The 26,476-nt window shown below is 32.8% G+C and overlaps 1 protein-coding gene and 1 long non-coding RNA gene across 3 annotated transcripts in view; one reads left to right on the top strand and one right to left on the bottom strand.

The window, feature by feature from the left end:
- Positions 1-355: 355 nt before the first annotated feature.
- The window catches only part of LOC132753499 (uncharacterized), a 57,804-nt gene continuing 31,683 nt past the window's right edge, over positions 356-26,476 (top strand). For both annotated transcript variants that reach the window (XM_060743979.1, XM_060743978.1), the window contains exons 1-3: positions 356-491; positions 1,626-1,946; positions 18,351-18,431. In XM_060743979.1, the coding sequence (XP_060599962.1) occupies positions 431-491; positions 1,626-1,946; positions 18,351-18,431 (463 nt within the window). In that variant the 5' untranslated portion in view covers positions 356-430. The remainder of the gene's footprint in view (positions 492-1,625; positions 1,947-18,350; positions 18,432-26,476) is intronic.
- LOC132753507 (uncharacterized) lies at positions 11,480-13,454 on the bottom strand. Its single transcript, XR_009628970.1, has 3 exons — positions 13,155-13,454; positions 12,657-12,894; positions 11,480-11,609 (listed from the first exon to the last, which is right to left on the bottom strand). It is a non-coding gene; the product is annotated as an uncharacterized LOC132753507 (long non-coding RNA).

Here is a 26,476-nt window from a genome sequence, read left to right as displayed (position 1 = left end):
ATGTTATAGTTTAGGACACAACCTAAAGGTATATGTACTTTATTTTTTATATCGATGCTGCGTCAGACCTCACAATATTTTAAAACAATTATTGTAATGTAAAATTATGCTCATGTCATTTTCAACATTTTCTTGATAAAATTAGTGTCAAATAAGAATATAATTTGGTCAAAACCACTGTTAACTTTTCTGTATTGTTTTGTTTTTCTTCTTCCTTTCTTGCAGCCTTTGTCTTGCATTAACACTGTAACTTTCCTGACAATTTGATAATAGGTCTCTTGTACTTTAAAACATTGCTTAGTCATAAAAGAGTTATAAAAACGATAGCAAATATAGCCAAACAAAGTTTATATCACGCATCATTACCTCTCGCATAGACTGAACAATTCGCCTCCTCAATGTATTACACTTTTAAATATCTGAGATAAAAATGGAGAAGGATATCAAATTATTTTGTCGGATTTTTCTTTTGGGTCATTTGTTCATGGCTGGTAAGTGCAAAGTTTTAATCATAATTGTCGTTTTAAAAGATAAGTTTAATGACATACGTTTTATGAAATTCAATATATTTTTCAATCCGTTTTAACTTCAAATAAGGATTATACTAGATGCACACAATTCGATCATGAAGTTGAAAGTCACTAAAACAGATTTATTTTTTAGTAACACCATGATGTTTATATAATTTAAGTATTACATGTAATATTGGTCTGGTCATGCTGAACTGACGAATATATATCATATAAATGTTATTGTATCTTAACCACGTATTTACATCGTCGTACAATAAGCGCGTATAAACCCAATTCAACTTTGTGTTTAGCTTAAACACTATCGCTCAAAATGTTTTTTTTTTAAATGATGTTTATTTATATTGCATATATGTTGTATATAAACTAAATTGTATAACTAAAAAAAATATTTCTGAAAAATACCATAGATTTTCAAATCTGAGTAACTGACTATGAATTATTTACATGTAATTTGTCGTTGATTAATTTCAAGACTAAATTAACGTTTGTTTTTATAACCTTACTTTTAAGAAGAAGATTGTATAATTTTGTTTGATAGAAAGAGAAAATGATCAATCAATGTTTGATCCATTCGTTAAGAGTGTATGGTAATGTGATTTAAACCATCAGTGTCTCTACCGAGAAATTAATTGAAAATATGTGACCACAAACCTCATCATTCAAGCTCACTCAGCTATGATGGCTGATTTAGAAAACTTTTGTCCGTCGTGTTGTTGCTAGCGGCAGCACGACAAAGTGCCAAACGGCGTTGTCAGACTTTCGTCTTGTCGTCCTGTCGCTAACGATGCAAGCCAAACGGCGCTTTGTCGTGCGGCGAGTTGTTGCGACGTCACATTGTACTTCATAGATACTGAGGTTTGTTATGAATTGCGCGGTAATATACATCGACTCTATGATAAGAATATTGTTATTCTTGAAATTCCATAATTATCCCTTTTAAAGTTCATTTTTATTTTATCATTTTTATTTTATTCCTATGCATACAGTTGATTCAGTTTGGGACATAAAACTGAATTGCAATATTCCATGTATAAGAAAATGGTGAATAGTTTGCATCAATATTGAATGTTTCCTAACTAATTTTCATTTCAGAATGTCAGATATTGAGTTCGCCCGGTCCACAAGTAGTATGCGTGGGGGAAGATGTGGATCTAGATTGGGTATACGGTGACGCTGATGACATTCTGTCGGTTGCTTGGAGTTTCATTCAAAAGTCTTCAACTTTGACACAGATTATGTCTCAAGAACTTGGTGGAGATACGGAAGTGCATAACAATTTCAATATTTTTTATAAGACTAATGGTGGTGTTACTTTGGCATCGGTGACAAGAGCAAACTCGGGAACTTATATTATTATCGTAAATTACTTATCTGCTTCATCAGATAATGATACTGTTTCCGTAGCTGTCAAAGGTACTAGTCAGATTTAATTGTGTTTTCTTTTAATTTAATGAATAAAAGCAAACGATAAGAATATAAAATAAACGTAAAAAATTGAAATGGAATTATGTCCATGAAATGGTATGTTATGAGTAAACAGGTAAATTTTGTAATTTATTTCGCATTTATTCGATATAATCTCGCGTGACCCGAAGTGGGTTCTGTAAACATCCATCAAAATTTACTGTATTGTAATGTTCAATTTTCAAAAACAATGGGTTAAAGATATACTATGCTCAACTTTGAGTTAAATATTTTAATCACAGAAATTTATTGAAATACATGAATTTATTACTGGATGTGTCTAATTTGAATAACATAAAACCGCCTCCGTGATCGAGGGGTTAGAGTCGATGACTTCTAATCGAGTTACCTCTCTGGCGTTGGTTCGATCCCCGCGAGATGCTTTGGTAGTTTAGCACGGAGGAAGGGAGTCTAGTACTGGTGTAACTCTCCAGGAACGATGGTTAGGAAACTACCCGCCTATATGACTGAAACACTGTTCACTTACGAACTTTCGCTATACGTCTATGCAATATTTCGATAGAGCGGAAGTCAGTGCGCGAGCATGCGCTTTGCCATATCTCGTTCAGTTACCGCTCACGTTTTTAATCGGTTGCTATGAAGCGACACTAAGTGTACATGGCTTTTACAACTAAAATATCAGACAAACACATAAAAACAATACACATAGACTACACATAGTTGTTTTCAATATTAATATTTTGCATTTGAAACTGATAGTCAAACAAATATCTCAATATTTTTACTGATTTAATGTATTGTTTACATGTGATGACAGCAACGCTGTGTGTTAGATTACTTTCGGTTCAGAAAATTCATTTGTTTACCATCAAAACTCATATGTTTACCATAGGAACCATATATTGATAGAAAGCAAATTAAACAAAGGTAAAGAAAAAATTGTCCGTTTCTGAACAAAAAATCGAATAAATAAATACAAAGTCTTTTTAAAAAGTCCCTTCTTCGAGTTCATTTGAAAGGGGAATAATTTGGTGGAATTTTAGACAGGGAAAACAGGGAGTTATCTTTCATGGCTAGGGAATATGGCCGACTGAAATTATGCAAGCAAGTTTGTAAGTGCTGTTGGGAAAAGGCGTAAAATGAAACAAAAAACAAACAAACAAACGAATAACATAACTTATAAACTATGTACTGGAGGCTGCATTCCATATAACAGCTCAAGTAAAGTTGGTATTTTCTTAAAAAGAAATTCCCAGTTTTTTAATGTCACTGTATATTCATATAGTGACCCCTTAAGTGTGCAGAAGTTAAAACATAACATATCTTCTTTGTATGAAGTCGAAACATGTTTATTTCATATTAATTAACTTATCAATATTTTAAGTATCAAATTTGAGCAAAGTATATCTTTAACTTAATTATTCAAATTTTATCCCCGACATTTCCGATATCATTGTTTGGTCAATATTAATTTCAATACTTAATCTTTTAAAATATGTAGCCATTTGAACAGTTGTGACATTACAATCATAGGCTGAAAAGGAAGTGAAACGATACAGCCAGCATACTATATATTATAGCTAGATTTTCTTTATATTTAAAATCTTTTTCCCAACTGCAATACAACGGCACAATTTACCCTTAAATATACAAAGTATGCCAACCTTTCAATGGTCAAAAATAATCTGGCATGTAATAAGCAATATATGCCAAATACGTTTATGCGGTCAAATAGATACAAAGTCATGATATATTTTTGAATGATGACGCTTTAAAATGCTTCCACAAAATTTGGAAATTTCAACATAACACTCAACATTGATAATGCTTTAATTTTCAAACACGTTCATACATATGTCTGAACACCAAAACAACTTTCACATGATTGTGAGACAATATATCTCCATTTCTTTTCAGCTATCTTTCTTTTCTTCTCCTACTCCTTGGTATACAAAATTTTGCTTACTTTTTATATGCCAGAAAGAATTTCGGGCATATTTTGTTATACCCCCTGGCGTCCGTCCGTCTGTCTGTCCGACTGTTAAAAATTTGGTTTCCGGAGCATACTTTAAGTTCCATTTGGCCAACAATATTCAAACTTGATAGGATGATTGTACATATTGGGTAGAAGACCCCTATTGATTTTGGGTCACCAGGTCAAAGGTCAAGGTCACCATTACATTAAAACTGAAAACAGCTGCCGGAGCATAACTTAAGTTCCATTTGGCCCAAAATACTCAAAGATCATAAGATGATTGTCCATATTGGGTGGAAGACCTCTATTGATTTTGGGGTCACAAATACATGATGGAACCAACCAAATTGTACAAAACATTTGTCATCAAACAATTCTATATAGTTCACATAATTTTAAATTATTCATAACCCTCTCCACCATGACGTCATCAAAATCTGGAAACAAAGTTATCCGTCGGAAGCATTAATCACAACAAAATCACTTGAACATTGCAGACTCGGTTTTATTGAGTCTGCACATGAGAGATACTCAAAAAGTGCAACATCCCTTATGCCCCATAGCACCGGCTTGAACGGTACTCAATTCTCAATTCTCAATAGTGATAGCATCAATGATCCCGAAGGCCCAGAAAAATATAACAACACTGAAGTGAAGTACGGGGCAACTTTTTACATAGCTGCCACACAGCACTAAAAACAGATTTTGCATTTAAGATTTTCTCAAGATATTTTGTGAAAAGGAGGTGAATCGCAAGATTTCACTTACGATTAAAATATGTCGTAAGTTTTCTTTGTGAAATTTGCTACAGTTTCCGTATGTTTTACATTTCATATGTTACAATACTTATTTGTCGAGCACATAGCCTAAATTTCGTGTTGTTAATACATACTCAAATGATAATGAGAATATATTTATATTATATTAAACGTTCTGAAAAGCTGCAGAGGAAAAATCCATTAAAGTGTATAAGGATTTATATCTGATGCAAGGATAATTGTTTGAATTTAAAATAAGTATACTTTCCAAAATGCTTGTATGAAATAAATATTATAATTTATTTCCATAAAAGTGAATATACACAAAATTAGAGCTAAAGGGATGAACAATACTTTAAATTGCAAAATAAAATTTTGTTCCGGATTATTTTATTCTGTTTACGTACATTATTTATGTGCATGAAATAACAGAAATATTATATGTTACAACTTTTTCGGGAATTAACCATATAATAATGGAACTAATATAATTTTACTGTTGATAACTTTTTATTAAAATATCTTAATACACTTGTTACTATATATGGTAACAAAATAGCATGTGATTTCGACTGATTATGAGTGTCAAGTGACCTATTATGAGTTTGCGGCCCGGGGCCCGCTGAACATGTGCACGTGCACAAACTGAAACAATGACGTACATTTTACGTCATCAAACAGTTAACTGTAGTTAAATATGTGAAATAGTAATAGTAATATTGAAAATGAATCGCATGATTTTATTATGAGAGCTGAAGCGTATTTCGGGCTGAAGCCCTCGGGGCCATTATTCATTTTGCGGGTCGATTATCACCTTCCGGCCCTACTCTGACGTGTATTTATCTATTATCATTGGATATAAATTTATACCCTGTAAGAGATGTCAATAGAACTAAATTCATTTTTTAAAGGAAACTAGCAGAAAAATACGTAAAAATTTAATAATGTAAGAATTAGTTTTCTTATGCTTCACACGTTTATATGTGCATATACTTATTTGATAAGCACATAATCTAAATCTAACATTATTTATATACCAATTATCATATATGTAAATATATAAAAACGTTATAAAAAGTGAAAAATGAAAATGAAAACAAAATATAAAGAGATATAAACGACCAATAAGAATTGTTAATTTTTGTTAGAGATTGTTTGCAAGAGATTGTTTTTTAGAAATCGGCTTCTGATATGTGCAACATAGATTAAATGAAATTTTGATCTTACATGTAAGAGTAAACCTGAACAAAACCTACAAGAACGGCGAAAAATAGACCGGTACATTTTATAATGATATATCAACAATATAAGATATATCTTAATTTGGGAATTATATTATAAGCAATAAACGTTAAAATTAACTCCCCTCTCTCTTTTTATTTTTCAGACTGCAGCTGTAAGTAATTATAATTGCTTCTTATATAGCCATATTTTTTTTTATTAAATTCCTTTCAAACAAATTATTCATAACATAACTGAATGATTTAGGATAATATAATTTGAATACTGACACAAGCTCTTGCACTGTTTGTGTTTGTGTGATTATAAGAGCAATACATTCATAGAGAATATTTGTTTGTTTCTGCTTGGAAGATACAATTTATTTTATGCTTATGAGTGGAATACTTTTTTAGCCGTGAATGTTATATTTGATAATTTCACAGTGAAAAATATCAAAATAAGATTTCACAATTTGTCCACATGTGATACCTCAATTTTATGTTTGCTTATACTTCCAACATTGCAAACCGAAACTGAAATTGAAAAAACAAACAAACAAAAACAACAATCTACCTCAATTCTTTTAGCTTACCAATAACACAAACATCATTTATATCTCATTTTACACCGTGTTTATCCAGTAACGCCGGAATGTGAAAATAACGCACGATTCGTGCAATAAGTAACACAGAATTGTGCAATGAATGGCGGATACATGACAAGATTTCCAACACGGTAAGTAAACTGGTCAATATATATTTTTATGCGACCGAAATGTACAAAATGAATAGCTGCATACGGCTGCAAAGACATTACTCTTTATCCCTCATCATGATCATTTTCACGAAATTGTTTACTTTCAAGATAATTCGTGAAAATGATGACTTGACTACCATTTTGAGCGAGATTTTGGCTTTTTGTCGACTATTTGAAGTACAACAATGCATATTATACCGTATAATTTCGATTTTAGGAAGGCAAGTGACATTTACTAACTTTCTGGTGATATAAAAATTTGAAAAAAGTTAATAAAATTGGATCAAAGTCTCTTTTATTATGTAACGCCAATGTACGTGAATAGTGGTTCACGGTAACGCCGGGAAATGTGATTTTTTTCATATAGTTATGGTACTGAACTGTTACACAGGTTTAACGCCATTAATCGGCGAGTATCAGCACTTTTTCAAATATGTTTTGTGAGGGAAACTTTAAATCATTTTATACAGAATTTAGTCTAGTTTGATTGCGTCCCTGAAACAACATAGCTATAAGCTTGGTAATTAAAGTCTTTGTTGAAGTGAGTAAGAAGCAAAGCGTGAAAAATTTCTTACTCAAGAAACAACGGGGTAACAATTTCTCCATACCTATTGAGATGGTAGTTATGAAAATGGGCTTTGTAAAATTATATAATTTTTCATTGTTCTAACTCTTCATTAATTATTTGATATGAAGAAGGCCACTTTAAAACAGACCTTCATGGCCTGGATGGATTAACTCTTCCACAAACACATCTCTAATAGCTCTCCATATGCATGCACATTGAGTTAAGAAACCAAAATATATTCAACGTATCTTTAGTCTATCTGACCTTTTACCTGGTAAACGTATTAAATGGATTTGCTCAGCTGTGACATTGGAACAGTTCATTCAAAGTCTGAGAGATTGGTATTAGATATTTAAGGTATTTGTACAAATGAACTATGTAAGTTAGCAAATGGTCACTCTGTATTGATGTGAACTGCCTCTGTTTTGTAAACGTCTATAGTAATGCCTACCATAAACTCTTTCGGTAGATTCATTTGATTTTCCCAGACAAGTTACCATATATAAAGAAATTATATAGGTAAGGTAAATCTTTGCCTCAAGGGTTATAATTTATTTAACCTTAGCAGAGGACAATAAGGTTATGCTTTTACAAGCTTTGGTCATTATAGTTTCTAAGTAAAATATCTTTAAAATACAAGTTGCTTTCTTATATAAGAGAAAAAATAAATTAAATAAATAATCCATTTTCACAGACAAATTGGTACAGCCAAATATTTGTTTTGGTTGGGTTTCACATCACACCAACATTAAAAATGACATATGTAGATTTTCAAGCTTTACTAGTGCATTATTTCAGGCTGAAAATATACAGACACTTTTTCTCTTGATTGTTTTTTATAATTTTTATATTCAATTTATTTGCAAACTAAGTTTATTGTTCTTATTTTCTAACAAGAACGACGTTGGCAGCATGTTCAAAAATAATAATTTTATTTCAGGAAACAATTGTCAAATTGTACTAAGTTTCAATATGGAATCAAAATGTTGAAAGTTTGTCAAGATCTAATTATCATATATTTCTTAATGTGTTAGGAAGAAACATATTGACTATAGGTCGCAAATAACTAAGGCAATAAACGGCGTTAAACTTGTGTAATAATCCAGGGTGCCGTTTTATCAACAAAGACGGTCGTAACTGCGATCTTATCTTACGACCGATACTTACGACGGAGCTTACGATTTCCTCATGACCGTTTTATGAACACAGTCGTACGCCCTCAGTCGCAGCTAAGACCATTTTCGGTCGTACGACCGTATAAACAGTAACCATACAGTCGAAAGTACGTTTCCGGGTCACGTGATTTCCCGCGCACCTGTCAATGTAAACACGACTGCATAAAGATGATAAACCACAGGACCCAGAAATTCTATCCAAAACAAAGAAATAACGATTTAAAAAAAATCCCATATATATATATACTATAAAAAAACCTTTGCATAAACTGAATACCGTGTATGCCTCGTCGAAGTAGCTTTAATAAAGGCAAAGCATGGGGGAGGATCAAAAAGGACATTTAAATACGTTTAAGGGCGTGAGGGATGTTGCACGTATTCATTATCCCTCATGTACAGACTCAACCAAATCGGGTCTGCAATTCTAATGTAATTTTGTTGTCACTAATGCTTCCGAGGGGATACTTTGTTTTCCAAATTAACTGAATAAAGTACAAAAAAACGATAAGTCTTTTTGTGTTAGAATGCGATTTCTTTTCTTATAGAAGATTTAAAAAAATACATGGAGTACATTGTATATTGATCTTTATTAAATGCAAAAAAACAGTAAATCATTGATAAATACAAATAAATACTTAAATGCGGATCAAAATATATAGATGCATCAAAAGGAGGACATAAATCCGTCTACAAAACATGTTATAGACGATGTCAAATTTTTTAAATCCCTTCTGCATGTTAGGCACATTATTTCCAATAAAAGCGGTAGCGTCATTCTGGTCATCCTAAGAACGGCTAAGGATACAATTGAATATCACCAATGACTATGTAAATATATTACTTACATCCCTGTATTTTGTATTTATAAGAATATTCTAAATAAAAGTCAAAGAACGTGATAGTATACATCATTATGATCTGTCAACTGTAAAGTATCTTGTCCTAACTGTGTGAGTAAAGCAAAAGGCTTCCAAAGCATAGCTAGTGTTTTAAGATTTTTTTACTTCGACCAAAGCGCTGTTGATGCTTGAATACAGAGACGACATTGAATAAGTAACAGGTGGCACAGCTTGAATGAAAAATATATGTACAGGGCTCTGAGGTAAAATGCTAAACAACATCTGCAAACATTAGAAGAGTCTTTCTTGCATATCAGACTGGCGTTTCCGTTAGTTTTACCCATGCCAGAAATTTCATCTGGCATGGGGGGTTCCAGATGAGTCGCGTGCTGTACAATGGCACGATAAAGATGACGTCATTTTACCGTTATGAATGATTTTGTAATTCATACGCTGTTGAATGAAAGTAGTTACGGTTGTAATGATATAAATTTTCATTGAAAATAAAGATAAATAATTTAAAAAATAATGGAATATGGTAGAATATGCAAGAAAAAATATCTGACATATGTTTGCAGTTCGGATCGGAATATCCGTCCCTCGGTCACCCGCCCATGGGCGGTAACTCGGCAAGCCTCGTTACCGCCCAATGGGCGGATCACCTCGGGACGGATATTCCGATCCGAACCGCAAAATATGACAGATATTATTATTCTTAGCAGTTTCAGCTAAGATTAAGGAAAAGTTGAAAACAATCTGGCTGGCTTATTTGTAAAAGTATTTACAGAACAGTAAGTGTTAGAATGTTACAAAGTCTTTTATTATTATTCCAGTATGACAAAGAATACATATTGCACAGAAAATTATGACATTGAAATGGCAGGTTAAAACTTTTTCTAATAAAAATTAATACCTGTTTAGAATTGATGTACATATCTGCTAGAAAACAATCTTGAAGCTAGATAACAATATAAAACAATATGTTTTAACAGACACAGGGTACTATTCAGACAAGAGCAGTTAAGACAAAGAATAAATTTAGCACATTAAATATAAAATGTCACTTCCAGGGAATTCTGTAGAACGTTTCACAGCTTTACATTAAGATTGTTTATTTTCATTATTGTCCCTCTTGTGTTATTTTCTTTGTGTTTTAATATTCATCACAACAATTTTTAATGCATTCAAGTAACAATAAATCAATAAATATCAATATAAACACATATGTTACATTGATTTATCTCATGTCATTTTACTTTAAGATGAATTGTAACACATAAATCTTTGTTTTTGTAAAGTCACTTTAATTAAATTGAATACAGAGAAAAACATCATTTTGCTGTGTATTCCTTTCAAGTTTTGAACATGAATCAAACATTTTATAATGTTCAAGAGAATGATTCAGTAAAGTTATCACTTCAAGAAATATAAATATTTGATTTTGACATACATTACTAGCTATAGTTTTGACACTTAAGACAAGTGAATATACAGTCAGTACAAACATGTACCATCCAAGGTATACATTCAGAAACAACTGAAAGACCTTAACCTATGTATATGTTTTCATTAATCATTAATAAAAAAAAGCATTCACAAAAGCTTCTTACATGCATTCAGGGTAATAATTGTAGATCACTGACTGTCCCTTTGTGACCATACTTAAGTGTTATTTTTATTCATGTGCATGTAGAAACAAAGTTATTATAGAATGTATTAAATTATACATAATGTACTTTATTCAATATAAATTGATGAAATGTTTAATAGTCTATATAACTTTCTTCTTAACTATCTTTAGGACTTTTATGTCCTTTGTTGGCCATATAACAAGGTCACAACACTTGGGAGAGCTGTCCCTGGATATTGATTCCAACCATTGGATTGTTTAGCTGTAAATCTTCCATAATTCAGCAGTGGTCTGAAACATTACAGAGAATAATCTGACTTAAAATCAAATAATAAACATTGTCATTTGATACAATATTTTTTTTACAAACTATCTCATATGAAATGTCATGAACAGATAAATATGAAAATGTATAATTCAAATGAAATCCTTATAACAAAATGTTAATAGTTTTTATTCAATAATTCTGTATGTTTTTGTAATAATATTTGTCAGTCACAGTCATTGAGCTTTTAAATAGGTTCTTACTGTTTATTTTTTTTTATATTCCTCTATAACTGTCAGTTTTCTGACAGAGTAAGGTAATTTTACTTTTATAATACTGTTTCTAAAATAAGTTTGTCACTACTGACCCTGGTGATATACAGCCTCATCATTGTTAATGACCTCTTTTACAAACACATTGATCAGCAGATGCACCAAGTTCTAACTATTCATGCTGCCTTATATCTGTAAGGAAAATCAGATAAAAATTCAGCTACAATTTCATAGACTCTATATAGCATGTACATGTATAAAAGAAAATCAAGTGATACCTGAAAAGAAGCCTACTAGGATAATATCTACATAAACTTTAACAAACCTATTAGTAAATATGATAATGATTTCCACAAATCTAACATTACTACAATATAATTATTACAATAGTATTTGTTTAAATGTGGAAACAAGACACTTAACCTCTGAAGACACTTCACATCCCAAAATCATTAAGACACTTCACCCATCATCCCTGATTATTTCTAGAATAAATATTTCATCAACAAATAAACTTTTTGTTTGTTAATTTTCTTTTTTTAGTATATTTTTTTATAAAATGTTTAACTCAAGGCAATTTTCAATATTTTTAACACTGACAAGTTACCGTAACTTGCAACATGGAACTTTGATATATTACACCATTTTCTGAAACATTACATGAAAGACAATTTTTAAGTATCAATGTGACATAAAATAAAGAAAAATCTGCTATATAATTGTTGATAAAAAATATTATGTGTGATTTTCAACATAACTATCAATGTACTGTCAAACTGGGACATGCATGTATTTCCCAGTATCAATGTTAGAACAAATGAGAGGTGAAAGATATATCTCATATCTACGATAGTAGGTCACCAACTTTAAATGACTAATACAAAATAACTTATTTAAATAGTCAAACTTATTTTGATAATTATATTTTAGAAAAAAATATAATGTACTTAACTGATTATCATTAATACCATATAAATATAATAGGGGAAAAGTAATATCTCTACAGTATTTTGATTTGGTCCATACTTATTATATAACAAGAAATGTGTTAAAACAATGAATATTTTAATCACTATAATTGATTGCATTTCACATGTTCCACCTTAATTTGTGTAAAGCACAAATCAACACATAACTAAAAAGGGAGGTGTAGTGCTTTTAATCAGATTTCATATAAAGAGGGGTGAAGTGAACTCTAAGGTGAAGTGAACTCTAAAACTGTCTTTATTTCAAACTCACCTGTCTGCACAAGTTACTTGTCCTTTGTTTACAATCCTCTTTTCATGTGATACACCAAATTGGATATAAGATGCTAATTTCGCATTCACTTACATGCTTTACCAAACAACAGTGCTCCAGTTTCATTTGCATTCCCATAACAGCACTGTACTGTAGGTTAACATAATGTTGCCATGTTGATTTCACATTATTAATACATGTCTTTCACCTAGATACTGTAGCAACATCATTGAAAGGTCTACAAAAGAAGATACTTGACTAATTATAACAATCAAATTGGTTTTATATCTTGACAATTACACAATTATTATTGACAATTGTTAGATCTATGTTCTGTCCGAAATCTGCACTGTCCGAAATTTCTGTACTAAAATATTTCGAAATGAAAAGTAGAAAATGGTATAGAATATTGTAAGAATTATTTGCTAATCTGGCTACAGATGTGACAGGAGTAATATTAAACGTCGGTTGTACTTAAATGAAAGTAATATAACTAACCATAGCTTCTTCGTGGAAATTATCCAGAGATTAAACTGGAAGTGATAGTTGCGTCCCTGGGATGTTAAAATAGGATCAGCACTGTACATAAACATGTACGCGGAAAACCTACGTTAGTTGAAAACGTCAATTGTTCAAATATTTGTGTTGAAAGTTCCTATCGGGAATTATGCAAAAATGGCCGCCATTTTTAAGATCTTTAGCCTACCTACGACTGGTCTGAAGCAGCCTTAAAGTTACGACGTTAATCTACGACGTCTTAGCTACGACCATGTTGATAAAACGCGACGTAGCCGTAAGGTCGGTCGTACGACCAAATATTAGCTACGACCGGGCGTACGACCGTTGATAAAACGACACCCAGTACCGTAAAAGAAAAAAAATCACATTTTCCGACGTTACCGCAAAGCACAATTCACGTACATCGGCGTGATCTCATAAAAACGGATTGAATCATATTTTATCATTTTAGTTTCAATTTTCTATATCACAAGAGTTTATAAGTTTATGTCACTTGCCTACTGAAAATCTAAATCATACGGAATAATATGCATTGTTGTACCTACAAGGGCCTACAAAAAGCCAAAATTTCGCTTAAAACGATGGTCAAGCTATCATTTTCACGAACTATCTTGAAAAGCAAAAAAAAGTCGTGGAAATAATCTTAATGAGGGATAAAGAGTTATGTCTCCGCAGCCGTATGCGACTATTGTTTTTTTTATAGTTCGGTTAAATAAAGAATATATTGGCCAGTATTCTTACCGTGTTGGAAATCCTGTCAGGTATCCGCCATTTATTGCACAATTCGGCGATACTTACTGCACGAATCGTGCGTTATTTTGAAATTCCGGCGTTACTGGATATGCACGGTGTTTTAACAGTCTGAAAATTTCACTTTCTTCCACATGCAAAATCGTTTTTGACGACATGTGGGCATATCTAATATATAGCAATAAATATGATACAATATGTTAGAGCAATAACAGTCATCAGCCCGACGGATAAGTAATCAACCGAGTGTTCGTAATACAGCTTTTCAAAAAGACCATGTTTTCTAAATTCCTTTTGGCTTCGATAATGATAACTCATCTGTCAACAACATATATTAACTGTAAATAATACTTAAATAAGTTTAGTATTCCTTCAGTCTTATGAATGTATGTAAAATTAACAAATCCAAATTAATGAACAAATTTAAAATGGCAATTATATTTCAAAGCCTAGTCTAATATCAGCTTCCACGATATATAACGGAAATAAGCTCGGCTTGGTGTAACTTATTCTTCTTTTAAAGTTGTTTATTTTAACTATTAAACCAAGCGATCATTCATGCTTTTTATATTTGTCTTTTGGCGTCTTGTCGGTGATATGCAAGCTTCATAACCTCCAATCTAATTTCATAATTCCATTTTATTTAGTTCCTCCCATTGTTTTCTCGTTTAGTGCACACGCATTCTTTTACTTGGGGGCCATACGCCGCTTTTCATGGAATGACAGTACTGTGTCACATTAAAGGTACCATGATAACCGCCGTATGAACACATCTGCAGATGTTTCTAAATTCAAAATTTCACCATTGTTTGTTTAAACGTTGAATCCTGCTTAAGCCGGTGCTAGGTGGCGTGGACGGTAACTTGCACTATCCAGTACCGTCCATAAACAGGCTGAGTCAAACCGAGCTTGCAACATTTTCAATTTTGCCGTGTTGGGCTTTCTTTGGGTATTCTGTTTTTTCTATTTCTATTATGTAAAATAGTTAATATCACCATTTAATGTTTTTTTTTTTAAATCTTATTGCTTTGCTCAATACGTTATTTATTGAGGAGGAATACTTCTGGAATTGAGGGCTACCAGTGGGGAAAACAAATTTATTATTCAAGTTGATAACGAGGGAATTGCATTTCAATTTTATTTAGGCCAATCTGACCAAAATTCAGACCTACTTATTTCTTACAAGTAGATCTGATACTGTATATGTTTCGCCTTCATAATGATTCGGATTTCCCGAGAAAACTATTTCAGTTGTTTGATAAATCACGAGAAGTTGACACTCTATTCCTGATGATCGTCAGATCTTAATGCATAACTTTATTCAGTAGCTGATTTTGATCAGATTGTGTTTAAAGCATTATGAAAAGAAAATGTTTTATTTCATCGAGTGAGCTTTAAAAACAAGCATTCTTACGAGTGACATTATAATTATTGTTGTTGCATAATTTTTACAGTAAAAATAAGCTCATTTCAAGGCCCGTAATGTAAAAGAAGAAGAGTTTTTCTAAAATCATATTCCGTTTAGGTCTTTGTAAAGACAGCGACCTTAGGCCGGGCTTTTTTTCTCAAGGTCATGATATTTATACTTAATTTGCAAGGGATTTCTAGTATACAATATTATTCTAAGATGAACGTATAAAGCGCTATCACACAACTCTACTTCAGCACTGTATGCTCAGTTGAGCTAAAATATTAGCAATGAGCACGGTCATTTTGCGTACAAATCTTTCATTTTGAACACAAAAAAGAAGAAATGAAACATATATATATATTTAAGAAATAACATCGGCCTGAGAGGTGTATATCGGCTATTTAACACCGGTTTGGAATTTTGATGCGTAGGAATTGGCCACGAAGGCCGTAGGCTGAGTGGTTAATTTTGTCGCATCAAAACGACAAAACCGGTGTTAAATAGCCGATATACACCTCTCCGGCCGATGTTATTTCGATTCTAACACGATAAAATAAGGAAAATCACTAATGTTATCTTTCAAGCGGAAATAACTTCCGGTGTCGATTTTCGTATAACGCTGTTTGATTTTCGCATCCTACTGTTGCGAAGATTTAGAAACTATTAAACAAAAGAAATAATAAGAAAAAAACATTATTTTATAAAGTTTTCAACAATAAAAACTTACGTCGTATTGTGTTAACATCAGTGCCCCATTTGTCATTCTTGTATGTATGAAATAACGTCAGCTTGTTTATGAATGAGTTGTTTACTTAGGATGACGTCATTACGCTGCTTACGGATTGGCGCCGTTTTGTCAAAATATTTCATTAACTGATATGGATCTAATATGTGGCGTTAGTGTATGTGAGATATTATTTCGGTATTGTATGAAAAGAAAACATTATACGAACTGAAAATATAAATAAAAATGCTTTTTATTGTTGCTTTAAACTGCTTTGTAAACTATACAATCGAGGGTGAAAACATAATAGCGCATATTCAAGTAGTCCCTAACCGGTGTTTATTGGCAGTTTAACACCAGTTATTTTCCTTCTTTGTCTATAGTGACAAAATCACGTGAGTGTTAGAATATATGACAATTTGTCTGTAAACGTACCTTTACATACTACATTGACGAGATACATCTAGTTTCAAAACATATTCAAAAATTTCTATCATAAAATAATGAGCCGTTTCAAATATAACACACAGACGGCCGGAGATACCTGATAAAACATTACGTTATATTTAAACAATGACAAACATTGACTTCGGCAGGCTAAATCGTTAACAATAAGTCTTTAAAGAAATTTTATCAATCATATCAATCTAAAAAGTATGCATTTCTGTTTTATCGTTTCCTGGTGAAGAAATATATTTTATATGTATTTTAGACCAATACAGCAGAAGATCTGTAGCATTTTTATTTTTAATTTCAAAAAGTTACTTTTTATATTCATCTTTTGTGGTGTCGGTCTCTTCAACCAAAATTGAAACACACTTTGTCTGTTGCCGGAACGAAGGTTATAACAGTGCTGTTTTAAAGCCTTTGTCCGTTTTGGCTATACACTGCGCATAACGCATTTGTATAAGTTTCACATTTGTTTTATTATTTTTACCTTAAAGGTAAAGGCTATTTCCAATTCAAAATCATTTTACTTTGGCGGCATGGGCGAGCAGTTTAAGCAAAGGACTGGTATTCTAAGTATCTCTATCGGCGTTAGCACAGTGCTGGTTGGTTAAAAGCCTCCTACACAATAAAGCTAAAACAATTTGTATAAAGCAAAACCAATTAAAGGTCAGGGTCATATCAGAATAATTGGACAGGTTGGTTTTGCAATGTGTATTTTGTCAAAATATACATCAAATAACAAATTGATATTGATAAACTGACCTTGACGATCATGGTCAAATAAAGGTCATGTTTGTTAGATAATTCAATATGTGGGTTATGTCATAAGGGTAATTGTGTCCTAGTTTAAATCTAACCCCTAAATAAATTACAAACCTATGACATTCTAAGCTAAATTCAACATTTGCCCTTGATTGTTGTGGTGATTAATCGGTCAAAGCCATATTTGAATTACTGAACGTTTCAGTTTAATTATAAATTTTGTCAAAGTTTAAATCAAAGACATACCAAAGTTAGTTCGCTTCAATCTTTACAGTTTAATTTTAAAGTCATCTCTCATCTCAGCCATGTAATGTAAACAGAGACATGAGCGATGTGCTTTGTATATATCCTGTACTACAATCGAAGATTGATTCCTAGGAGATTTGTCTACCAGTATTTTGCTAGTTATACAACATTACAATCTGGGCTTAGATGTCATAAAACTTAAAAGCGGGTAACTACTTGCAGAAAAAGCTCTTGGCTACTGCTGGCAGTTGAACTCAACCTAGCATATTGCCTAACAAATTGGGTACAATCTTAAATGATATAATTGAAGGTTTACTTTGTGAAATAACACGTAATAATAAATACTTACGGAATAATGTTTAAAGGCTGTAACGAAACATATTAGCTTCAAAGCTATGAAAATCTCTTTGGAGACCGGATGTTAATGCAAGAACGACCTGCCATCACAACGAACGGACGCGAACGCCAGACTGCGTTCCTACATAACTAGTATCTTATGTTAACGAAGTGTCGAGACGTTTCGATCACTCTCGTAACCAATTCAAATGTGAAAATAACTCAATGTTTCTTCAATGTTAAAGAGGTGAACTAGGTTATACTGTTTCTTTAACATATCGTCAAACATTCATTTATTTACTATATCGTTTTCATCTTCTTAATCAATGTAAACGGTACCTTATACTAACAACAAATAACTATGTCATGTAAATGTTGAAGTTATCAACTGATTTTATTTAAACTTCCCTGTTGATCCCTTAATTTTCTACATTTTGGAACACTTGTAAGTAAATGCTATATATTTAAATATTGTTTGTGAATATTCTCTTGACAGATACAACAACAACTACAACACCACTGCCAACAACAACAAGATCACTACCAGCTACAACTACACTAGCTACAACAATGCATGGTAAGAATTTTACCTTTGAATGCGAACGCATATAAAATCTATTAGTATTTCATTCAATATTTGTCAAATTATTCTGAAAAGCAGAGAACATTTATCCGGGTCTGTGAGTATTTGAGAATGACAACTGTCAAATCGTTACATCTAATACAGTTTAGCAGTATAGTCCGACATGACAATTGAATGAAAATAAGGTTTTGCATTACCGATAGTGAAAAAAAGGAAACAAAACAGGAAAACCGATATCTCAATGCTAGAGCAACTGTAACAAGGCCGTAAGTACAGTTCTAGCGAGAAATTAATGTCTGCAATTCAACAGTGACTAACAACCACATGGTGAACGTCTATAATCGGCGATATTACTTGGCGAAAAGTGATACTGTTTTTGCATTGAATGTCAAAAGGAATGTTAAATCTAGGCTATACATTTGGTGCGCGCCGCGACTGGAAGTGTTGCCATAGTATTTATGTAATAATTTTGTTGTTTTCGTTTGTTGTATTACAGTGAAACATATTAAAACATCTAATTCGTACCTATTTAATTAAGCTTTTGAACACTCTTATTAAAGAATATTGGGAGAACGCACGTATTTTAATTTTAATTATTTAAATCAACACCTTTATAAATTTAACCAGGCTCTTATATTCTTGATTGTATATGTTGCCTTCCATTGCTTTCTTAGTATATTGATAGCACCCATAAGCTCATTCTACATAGGACGAATACCATACATTTATCTGTGAAGATTGATTTCATGTAAGTTTTCACCTCATCCAAATTCCAAGTACAAATCTACCCTTGTCATAGTAATGTTTGAAGCAGAAGAGTGCTTGAAATTCATCTGGGAAATGCTCTTAACTTCTCAAGATGTTTGGCATCACAGTCAAATCGAAAAGGGATAACATGGCAGGTGGCATTCTCATGAAGTTCTGGAAGGCCCTTGGATCTTCATTACGGAGCTCAGGTCTCCGGCCAATCCAGTCGCGCACCCAGATGTTCCGGACCACCCTTCTCCTCCTCCTTCGTCTTCTTCTGTCAATGAGGAGCTGATGGACCTGTACAACTTGGTTCTGATGCTGCTGGAGCAGCAAGACGAGGTCATTACGGTGACGGGGATCCATGTTCACCCCTTGACGTCTGGAGCACAACTGACGAATGCTCGGCTAATCGCGCTTTTTATATACCTAAAATCAGACGTTGTACGGACGCGATAAGGCCATGGACAATCGTATTTGGGACTTGTACAAGACGCAATTGAACGTGATTAGGCCGGAATTTGGGCGCGCTGTTTACGCGGAGAAAGGCGTTTGTCCGTGCTTACACGCGGAACACACGCTAATGCACGTGATAACAACGCGGTACAGACGCGGAACAAACGTGCTATGACCGTGCTGCACCCGCGATTACCCGCTTAAATTTCGCGTCCTACCACGTGTAACCACGTCTTAACCGCCGCCGTAGCATGTCCTAGCACGTTCGTTCCGCGTCTGTACCGCGTCTTTACCGCGTGTGTACCACGTGTACCGCCCGCGATTGCCCTCGGTCTAAATCTTTGGGCAGTCCAAAACTTTTTCGCGCGGCCAACCGCGTGTGTATTTCTTACCGCGTGCAACGACGGGTAAAGTACGGCTGTATCGCGTCTTTATCGCGACCTGAAAGCGTCCAATAGCGTCTGCTTTACGGGCAGTAAGTCTTGGCCGTTATTCGGCCGCGATACGCCCGTGGAGGGCTGTGTGACCGGGCCTTAACACTTGGACAACATATTTAAAGCGTGTGAAATCAAATTGGTCGGAGTGAACATAAACGTTTCGTAAACACGTGATAATTATCGCCGCTAATGGGCGAAATTTAGAACTAAATTGCGCATGTTGTAAATTTCGCTAGTCTCTCTGGCGATCATTTTAGCCCTTTCTATAGACCAGGGACACTTATACAAGCGAACAATTTCGCCTCGATAATTATTGTCTGAATTTTCGTATGTTGTGTCTTCTTCATGCGAGAAATATTGCTTCGAAGGGCGCTAATTATCGCATAAGTGACTAGCGAAATTCATACACGCGATAATTATCGCATCTTGGACTAAATTTGGCATATTTTAAATTTTGCTAGTCTCTCGTTCGAGACTTAGCTCCCTTCAACGCGATATATATCGCGTGTTTACATTCAAGTGAAATTTTGTGGACGAAAAAGGCTACCGTAGTTTTCGGCTCATATGACCTGTGTCCTATTACGTTCTTTATCTTCGATAATTATTTACCTCTCGCTGTTGTTCTGAAACAATGTGTTACTTCGATTATGTAGACGACATTTGATTTTAAGATGTCTGTCTTAACTGATTCTGCCTAAGATGAAAAATGTATTTATTGGATGACATATGAATTGTTGTTTTTTTCAAGCTTTATCGAATGAAATTTTTGATAAAAAATGAAAAAAGCAGAAAGAAAAAAAATCAACACAGAAGAAAAACACACACAAATATTAATAAAATCGTGTTGTTTTCATCACTTTATGATCATTGATTAAAAGATTTGTAACACGAAACGACTATGACATGTGATAAACATGATTATTTTACGTAAACAGAAATAGAATGTTTAGGAAGAAACATTAATATTTTATTTTAGTAGGTAAGACGATGGTTTCTCGCTAATAAACTGACATTTTTAATGCCCATTATGCCACAGAAATGCTATCATTTAGATTTCTTAAAAATTGTTTATTTTTGTATCTTGTTATGGTTTCAAAAAAAACAAAACAACATACTCTCTTGCTTTATACATAACCTATCATTTTAATTTTTTAGTTTGACAAGATCTTATAGACATAAACAGGAAAATTATTTTATCTGGAATAATTAATATTATAAGATTACAACGTCATCAGTCATCCTAATGTTCTACTCCAACAAATAATCAAAACAATATATAGCATTAAACTGTTCACAAGCAAAATTGGAATCAGGATCGATTAAAGATTTCGTTTTTACGAAACAAATACTTCTGCAATGAAAGCATTTAAGTGACCAATTGTCGATTTCTTAATCATGAAGCATACTATACATTTTATTAAATTTTCATATGTTTATTTTGTCATATCTAATACATGTACAACTACAATCCATATAACAAAAATAATTTACGAATTGACTCAGTGAATTGGATCTTTTATTGAATCAACCCGTTTTCTGATCCTCTGGTCACCCGTTTCTACTAAGAAAATCACATTGATTCCAGTTTCTTTAATACTGTTTTGGTTTTATGCCTCGCTTTGATTTGATTTACTTACCTGGTCATATAAATAATTGCCTACTGGTATATTTCCTTTCTTCAGAAATCAGGATAAAATTAACTACACATGATTTACATCTCATATTCTGACAATATCATCTAAATCTTTCAAATTAAACTAGTAAATAGCAAAATATCGGTGTTAAAAGATAAAATAAACACTGTTATTTCTGCGATGGCAGTTGTACCATGTTCTCATCTATCATTCTATCAAAATGACTAAATCATTGATTATTTAAGAAAGGGTAACGAGTTACTCTAACCTCTTTGGATCACTGATGTTGAATCAATCCGGTGCAAAACAAATCAAAATCATGTCAGCAACGGAAAAATAAACAAAATCAACTTGTTATATCAAAATATGTACATGCATTATAAGCATTCCAAAAGAGTGAATGTCACAAATGATAAGGTTATAATAAAATTTAATTAGTTAAGATATTATAAGCAGCCTATATCAAATATAAATAAATACAACCAAATAAGGGCGGGGGCATATAATCCCTGCATATTCCGCTGTTCGTTACGGCAAACATCAAAAGTTTTAATCAGGATCTTACTGAGTGGTTACAGTCCTGTAATGAAGATATATTTAACCTTGGTTTTATTTCTATTCTGATTGGTGGATAACATCCCTCAGCCAGGAAAAGCGCGATTTTCATACACTTGAGGAAGATTTTTTTTTATTTAGTTGAATAAGTTTTATTAAATTGTGGGTTACTATGGTATGTTTGTATTATTTGACTGCTGTATTTCTATAAACAGTTTTTTAATAATTGGATTTGTTAGCATTTAAGTAGATGCTTTCTGATGGTATTTTTGATTCATTTTACTATTTACATTAGGCGATATACATGCATTTCAAAATGACAGTATTTTACTGTAACAATTACTTATTACATAAACATCTTAACAATGTCACATTCCTGAAATATGTACACATGATTCTTATTTTGCTTGCCGTTTAACAGTTGAGCGGTTAACACTTATGCTCTTCAAGGGAGATATTGGTGTTTATGTGTGCACGTCCAACACTTGATATCAGAAATGAGTAGGGGTGAAGGGCTAACACTTATTATGTTCACGGGAGAGATTGGTGTTTATGTGTGCACGTATTGCTTTAAGGAGAGAGAACGTGACGTTCATTTGACTCCGTTGATGTTGTCACAGTGTATGTATGCTTGAATGCAAACGTTGATCACAGCATTTTTTGTAAAGTGTGTTTGTTAGATATGTATAATTTTGCTGGCAAAATTTGTAAAACGTATGTATTGTTTTAGACTAAAAATGAAGTAGTATTTTACATATCCGTACAACTCTCGTGTAAAAGTTTCGATTTTGATTTAATTGATCAACTAAAAAGAGACCTCCACTTGTAGATACATCTGTTTATACTTTTTTCCAACTTTGATTCCAGGGTTTAGTCATACATGAATTGAATAAGATTGTGCCATTTGCATGGTTTCTACGTTAAGAGACAGAACATAATATCTGAAAAGAACGTGTTTTCAGAATGGGTTAATATTAAATGCCGTTTCGATTTTATACAAGTACAAATGTTGCTGCAATGCAGCAATTGAGAAGCTCCGCGCAAAAAATGCGCTCATTACAGATAACTTACCAAATTATTCCTACGCACAGGTCATGTTATATTCAGAGTAAGTACTATTGTAGATTTTTTCCGAATGTTTTGTAAACCATTTTTTGCATAACTATACTTATCTTATACACTGTCTATAATTAAAAAGAGGGGCCAGATATTTAATTTGAAAAAAATGCTTTCACTGATGCCTACCTGGAAAGGAAAGTTATTCCACTGAATACAAACAAGACTTACAAGACTAAATGTTATGTGACATGACTGTACTGTGTTCTATTTGTGTCACTACTGTAGTCAGTAACATAAGATGATAAAAATATAAAAGTCTGTTTTTATTATTATCATAATTGTAACAAATATACAAATAGTAACAAAAGGGACTTATATTATAATATAGTTATATTACATGCATTTTGTTATGTCAAATTAAAAAAAAAATGGTTTCTTTCAATACTGATAGAAGACTGTTACCTGAATTTTAGGCAGGTATGAGGAAATTCACTATGCGAATCAAAGATATAAAAGCTACTTGACATTGGTGAATCATAAAAAGCTATTGTTAATTGATTTATTGGGAATTGAACCATTCATAAAAAACCAATACACCTCATGTTGAAACTGCATATCAAAGTTTCTGATCTATCTATCTATAGTTTATGCTTAATGAGGGTCCTTCCGCCCTTAAGGGCACAAAATGCAGCTTTCGCTGTCGAGAACGGACCCCGGACATGTCACCAGTCATGCCCTTAAAGAGTTAATTTTGAAGCACAGAGTGTTGATAATTAACCTGCGTGCAATGGCGTGCATTACCAATGTTACGTATGTATGTATGTATGTATGTATGTATGTATGTATGTATGTATGTATGTGTGTGTGTGTGTGTGTGTGTGTGTGTGTGTGTGTGTGTGTGTGTGTGTGTGTGTGTGTGTGTGTGTGTGTGTGTGTGTGTGTGTGTGTGTGTGTGTGTGTGTGTGTGTGTGTGTGTGTGTGTGTGTGTGTGTGTGTGTGTGTGTGTGTGTGTGTGTGTGTGTGTGTGTGTGTGTGTGTGTGTGTGTGTGTGTGTGTGTGTGTGTGTGTGTGTGTGTGTTGTGTGTATGTATGTATGTATGTATGTACACCATCCTCGTCGACCCAAGCGCCTACTTTGTAGGGCCAATCCCCTCGGCATTAGTCAGGACACCGGCAGCTGTTCCGCAGTTGTTGACGAAGTAGGAATTCCGTAGTTAACGCCCACGGTTTAAGGCAAAGTTTACGTTGTCGATAACCAAGCTGTAAATCTTCTGCCGATGCCCTGTGCCTTCTCATCGACGTGCATGCTCCGAGGGGAAGTGAGAAGCCAATGAGACCATCACAGAAATGTAACCTTATATACTAAAGTTATAATTATTTCAAAACAACCAATATATCAACATGTTATTATTAAACATTTAGTTTCATAAATATAAATTAAGAATAATTATCAAAAGCAAAATTATTAAAGTCTTATGCCTGAAATCTTCTTTATATTAACAAATTCAATCACTAACATATACTTGATATGCTGTGTGTAAATGTAATTCAAAATGTAATAAAATTTTAATTATAATTTCATGTACCACTAAAAAAGGGAAATAACAAATTTATTACTAAGTGTCAAAAATCAGAACATTAATAGCTATTTATAGCTTTCGAAATCATGTACAGCAGAACTGCTTTCCGGTTTTCATTTATTAATACGACACGCTGCGAATCACCGAAGGGGGAACCAATATAATCGAAAGGAGTTATTAAATTGAATTTATTTTTAGCTGTAAATCGAAGGGATTTATTGATAAAATCCGGGCCCATGGCCAAAAAAATAGTAAACACAAATAGCTCAGCGCCTGTGGGCGAGGAGCAATAATCAGATCCATACTTGGAGATATGGTTTACATGTGGACATACGCTATCCAATAACAGACTGAATTTACTATAATTCTCTTTCCGGTTTAACCGGAGGAGACCTAAGGTTTACCTATGTCAGTCTGTCAATCCGTCCATGAAATTAGATCACATAATAACGGAAAAAGTACTGAAATTGTTTTCATAAAACTTAAAACGCGGGTGAATGACAGTCTGGAGATTTTGTACATCTTTTTACTCCTTATGTTGAAAATGAATCAGACGTAGGTAGCAATATTATGACAACTTAACTAGCATTCAATTACTTTACCTCGAAATTTAAATATAACAGGTGAATCAGCAACCTCAAGCAAAAATTAAATGAATAATAGTTTAGTCAGGTCTAGTTAAAAGTATTGTGCCTATGACTTATAAGCATGTAAGAAGACAGTACACACACAACTTAAAACATTATGATGAAAGTCAATGTTTTCGGACGGCAACGGGACGCCGCCATGAGTGTAAAAACATATTTCTATTTTATTTCTTCGAAAAAAAGAAGTTGAGCAAAACTGTATTGTTTTATGATACCTTAATGTATCTACATTAAACTTTAATTCTCTTGTAATTTTGTTGTGATTAATGCTTCCGAGGGATCACTTTGTTTCCGGATTTTTTTTTCAAATATATTTTTTATCATCGCCCATGTTATATGTGCCACGGTTAATAACTCTAGCACCTTTATTCTCAGAATTTTCATCCTTGGAATGTCCATGAAAATTGTATTTTTTTAAAAATATTTCTGTCTTTCTTAAAGTATCTACCTTAAAATTTGAAGTTTATGTTGAAACATTTCCAACACATTTAGTTTAAATAGAGAAAATTGTTGAAACATAAAATATACGAATTCATCCTGAGAAAATTGAATCATTTGATCATCTGTTGTAAAAACATTTTTAAAAATTTAATGTTTAAAAACTGTTTTCTTGGGCAGGGAAACTTAAATAATTAATATAATATGCTTATCATTGGGTTAACTATTTTAATCACAGAAAATTATTGAAATGTATGAAATGCTTACTGAATATGTCTAATTTGATTAAAAGAACGAATCAACAATGTAAGGGAAGCTGGCTGCGTTCCTTATTAAAAGTCAAGTCAAGTAAAGTTAAATAAAAAATTGTCAGTGTCTTTTTGAATTCATATTGTGACCACATATAGAATTTTAAACATGACATATCTTCTTCATGCAAAATATAACTATTTTAATTAACAATGAGATTGTGTAGCAGTCATAAAT

This window comes from Ruditapes philippinarum, unplaced genomic scaffold, assembly GCF_026571515.1.
Source record: "Ruditapes philippinarum isolate M1 unplaced genomic scaffold, ASM2657151v2 ctg4834_1_1_1_1, whole genome shotgun sequence".
Classification (NCBI taxonomy): Eukaryota; Metazoa; Mollusca; class Bivalvia; order Venerida; family Veneridae; genus Ruditapes; species Ruditapes philippinarum.
Note: the sequence above shows the minus strand (reverse complement) of the source record. Positions and strands in the feature narration are given on the sequence as shown.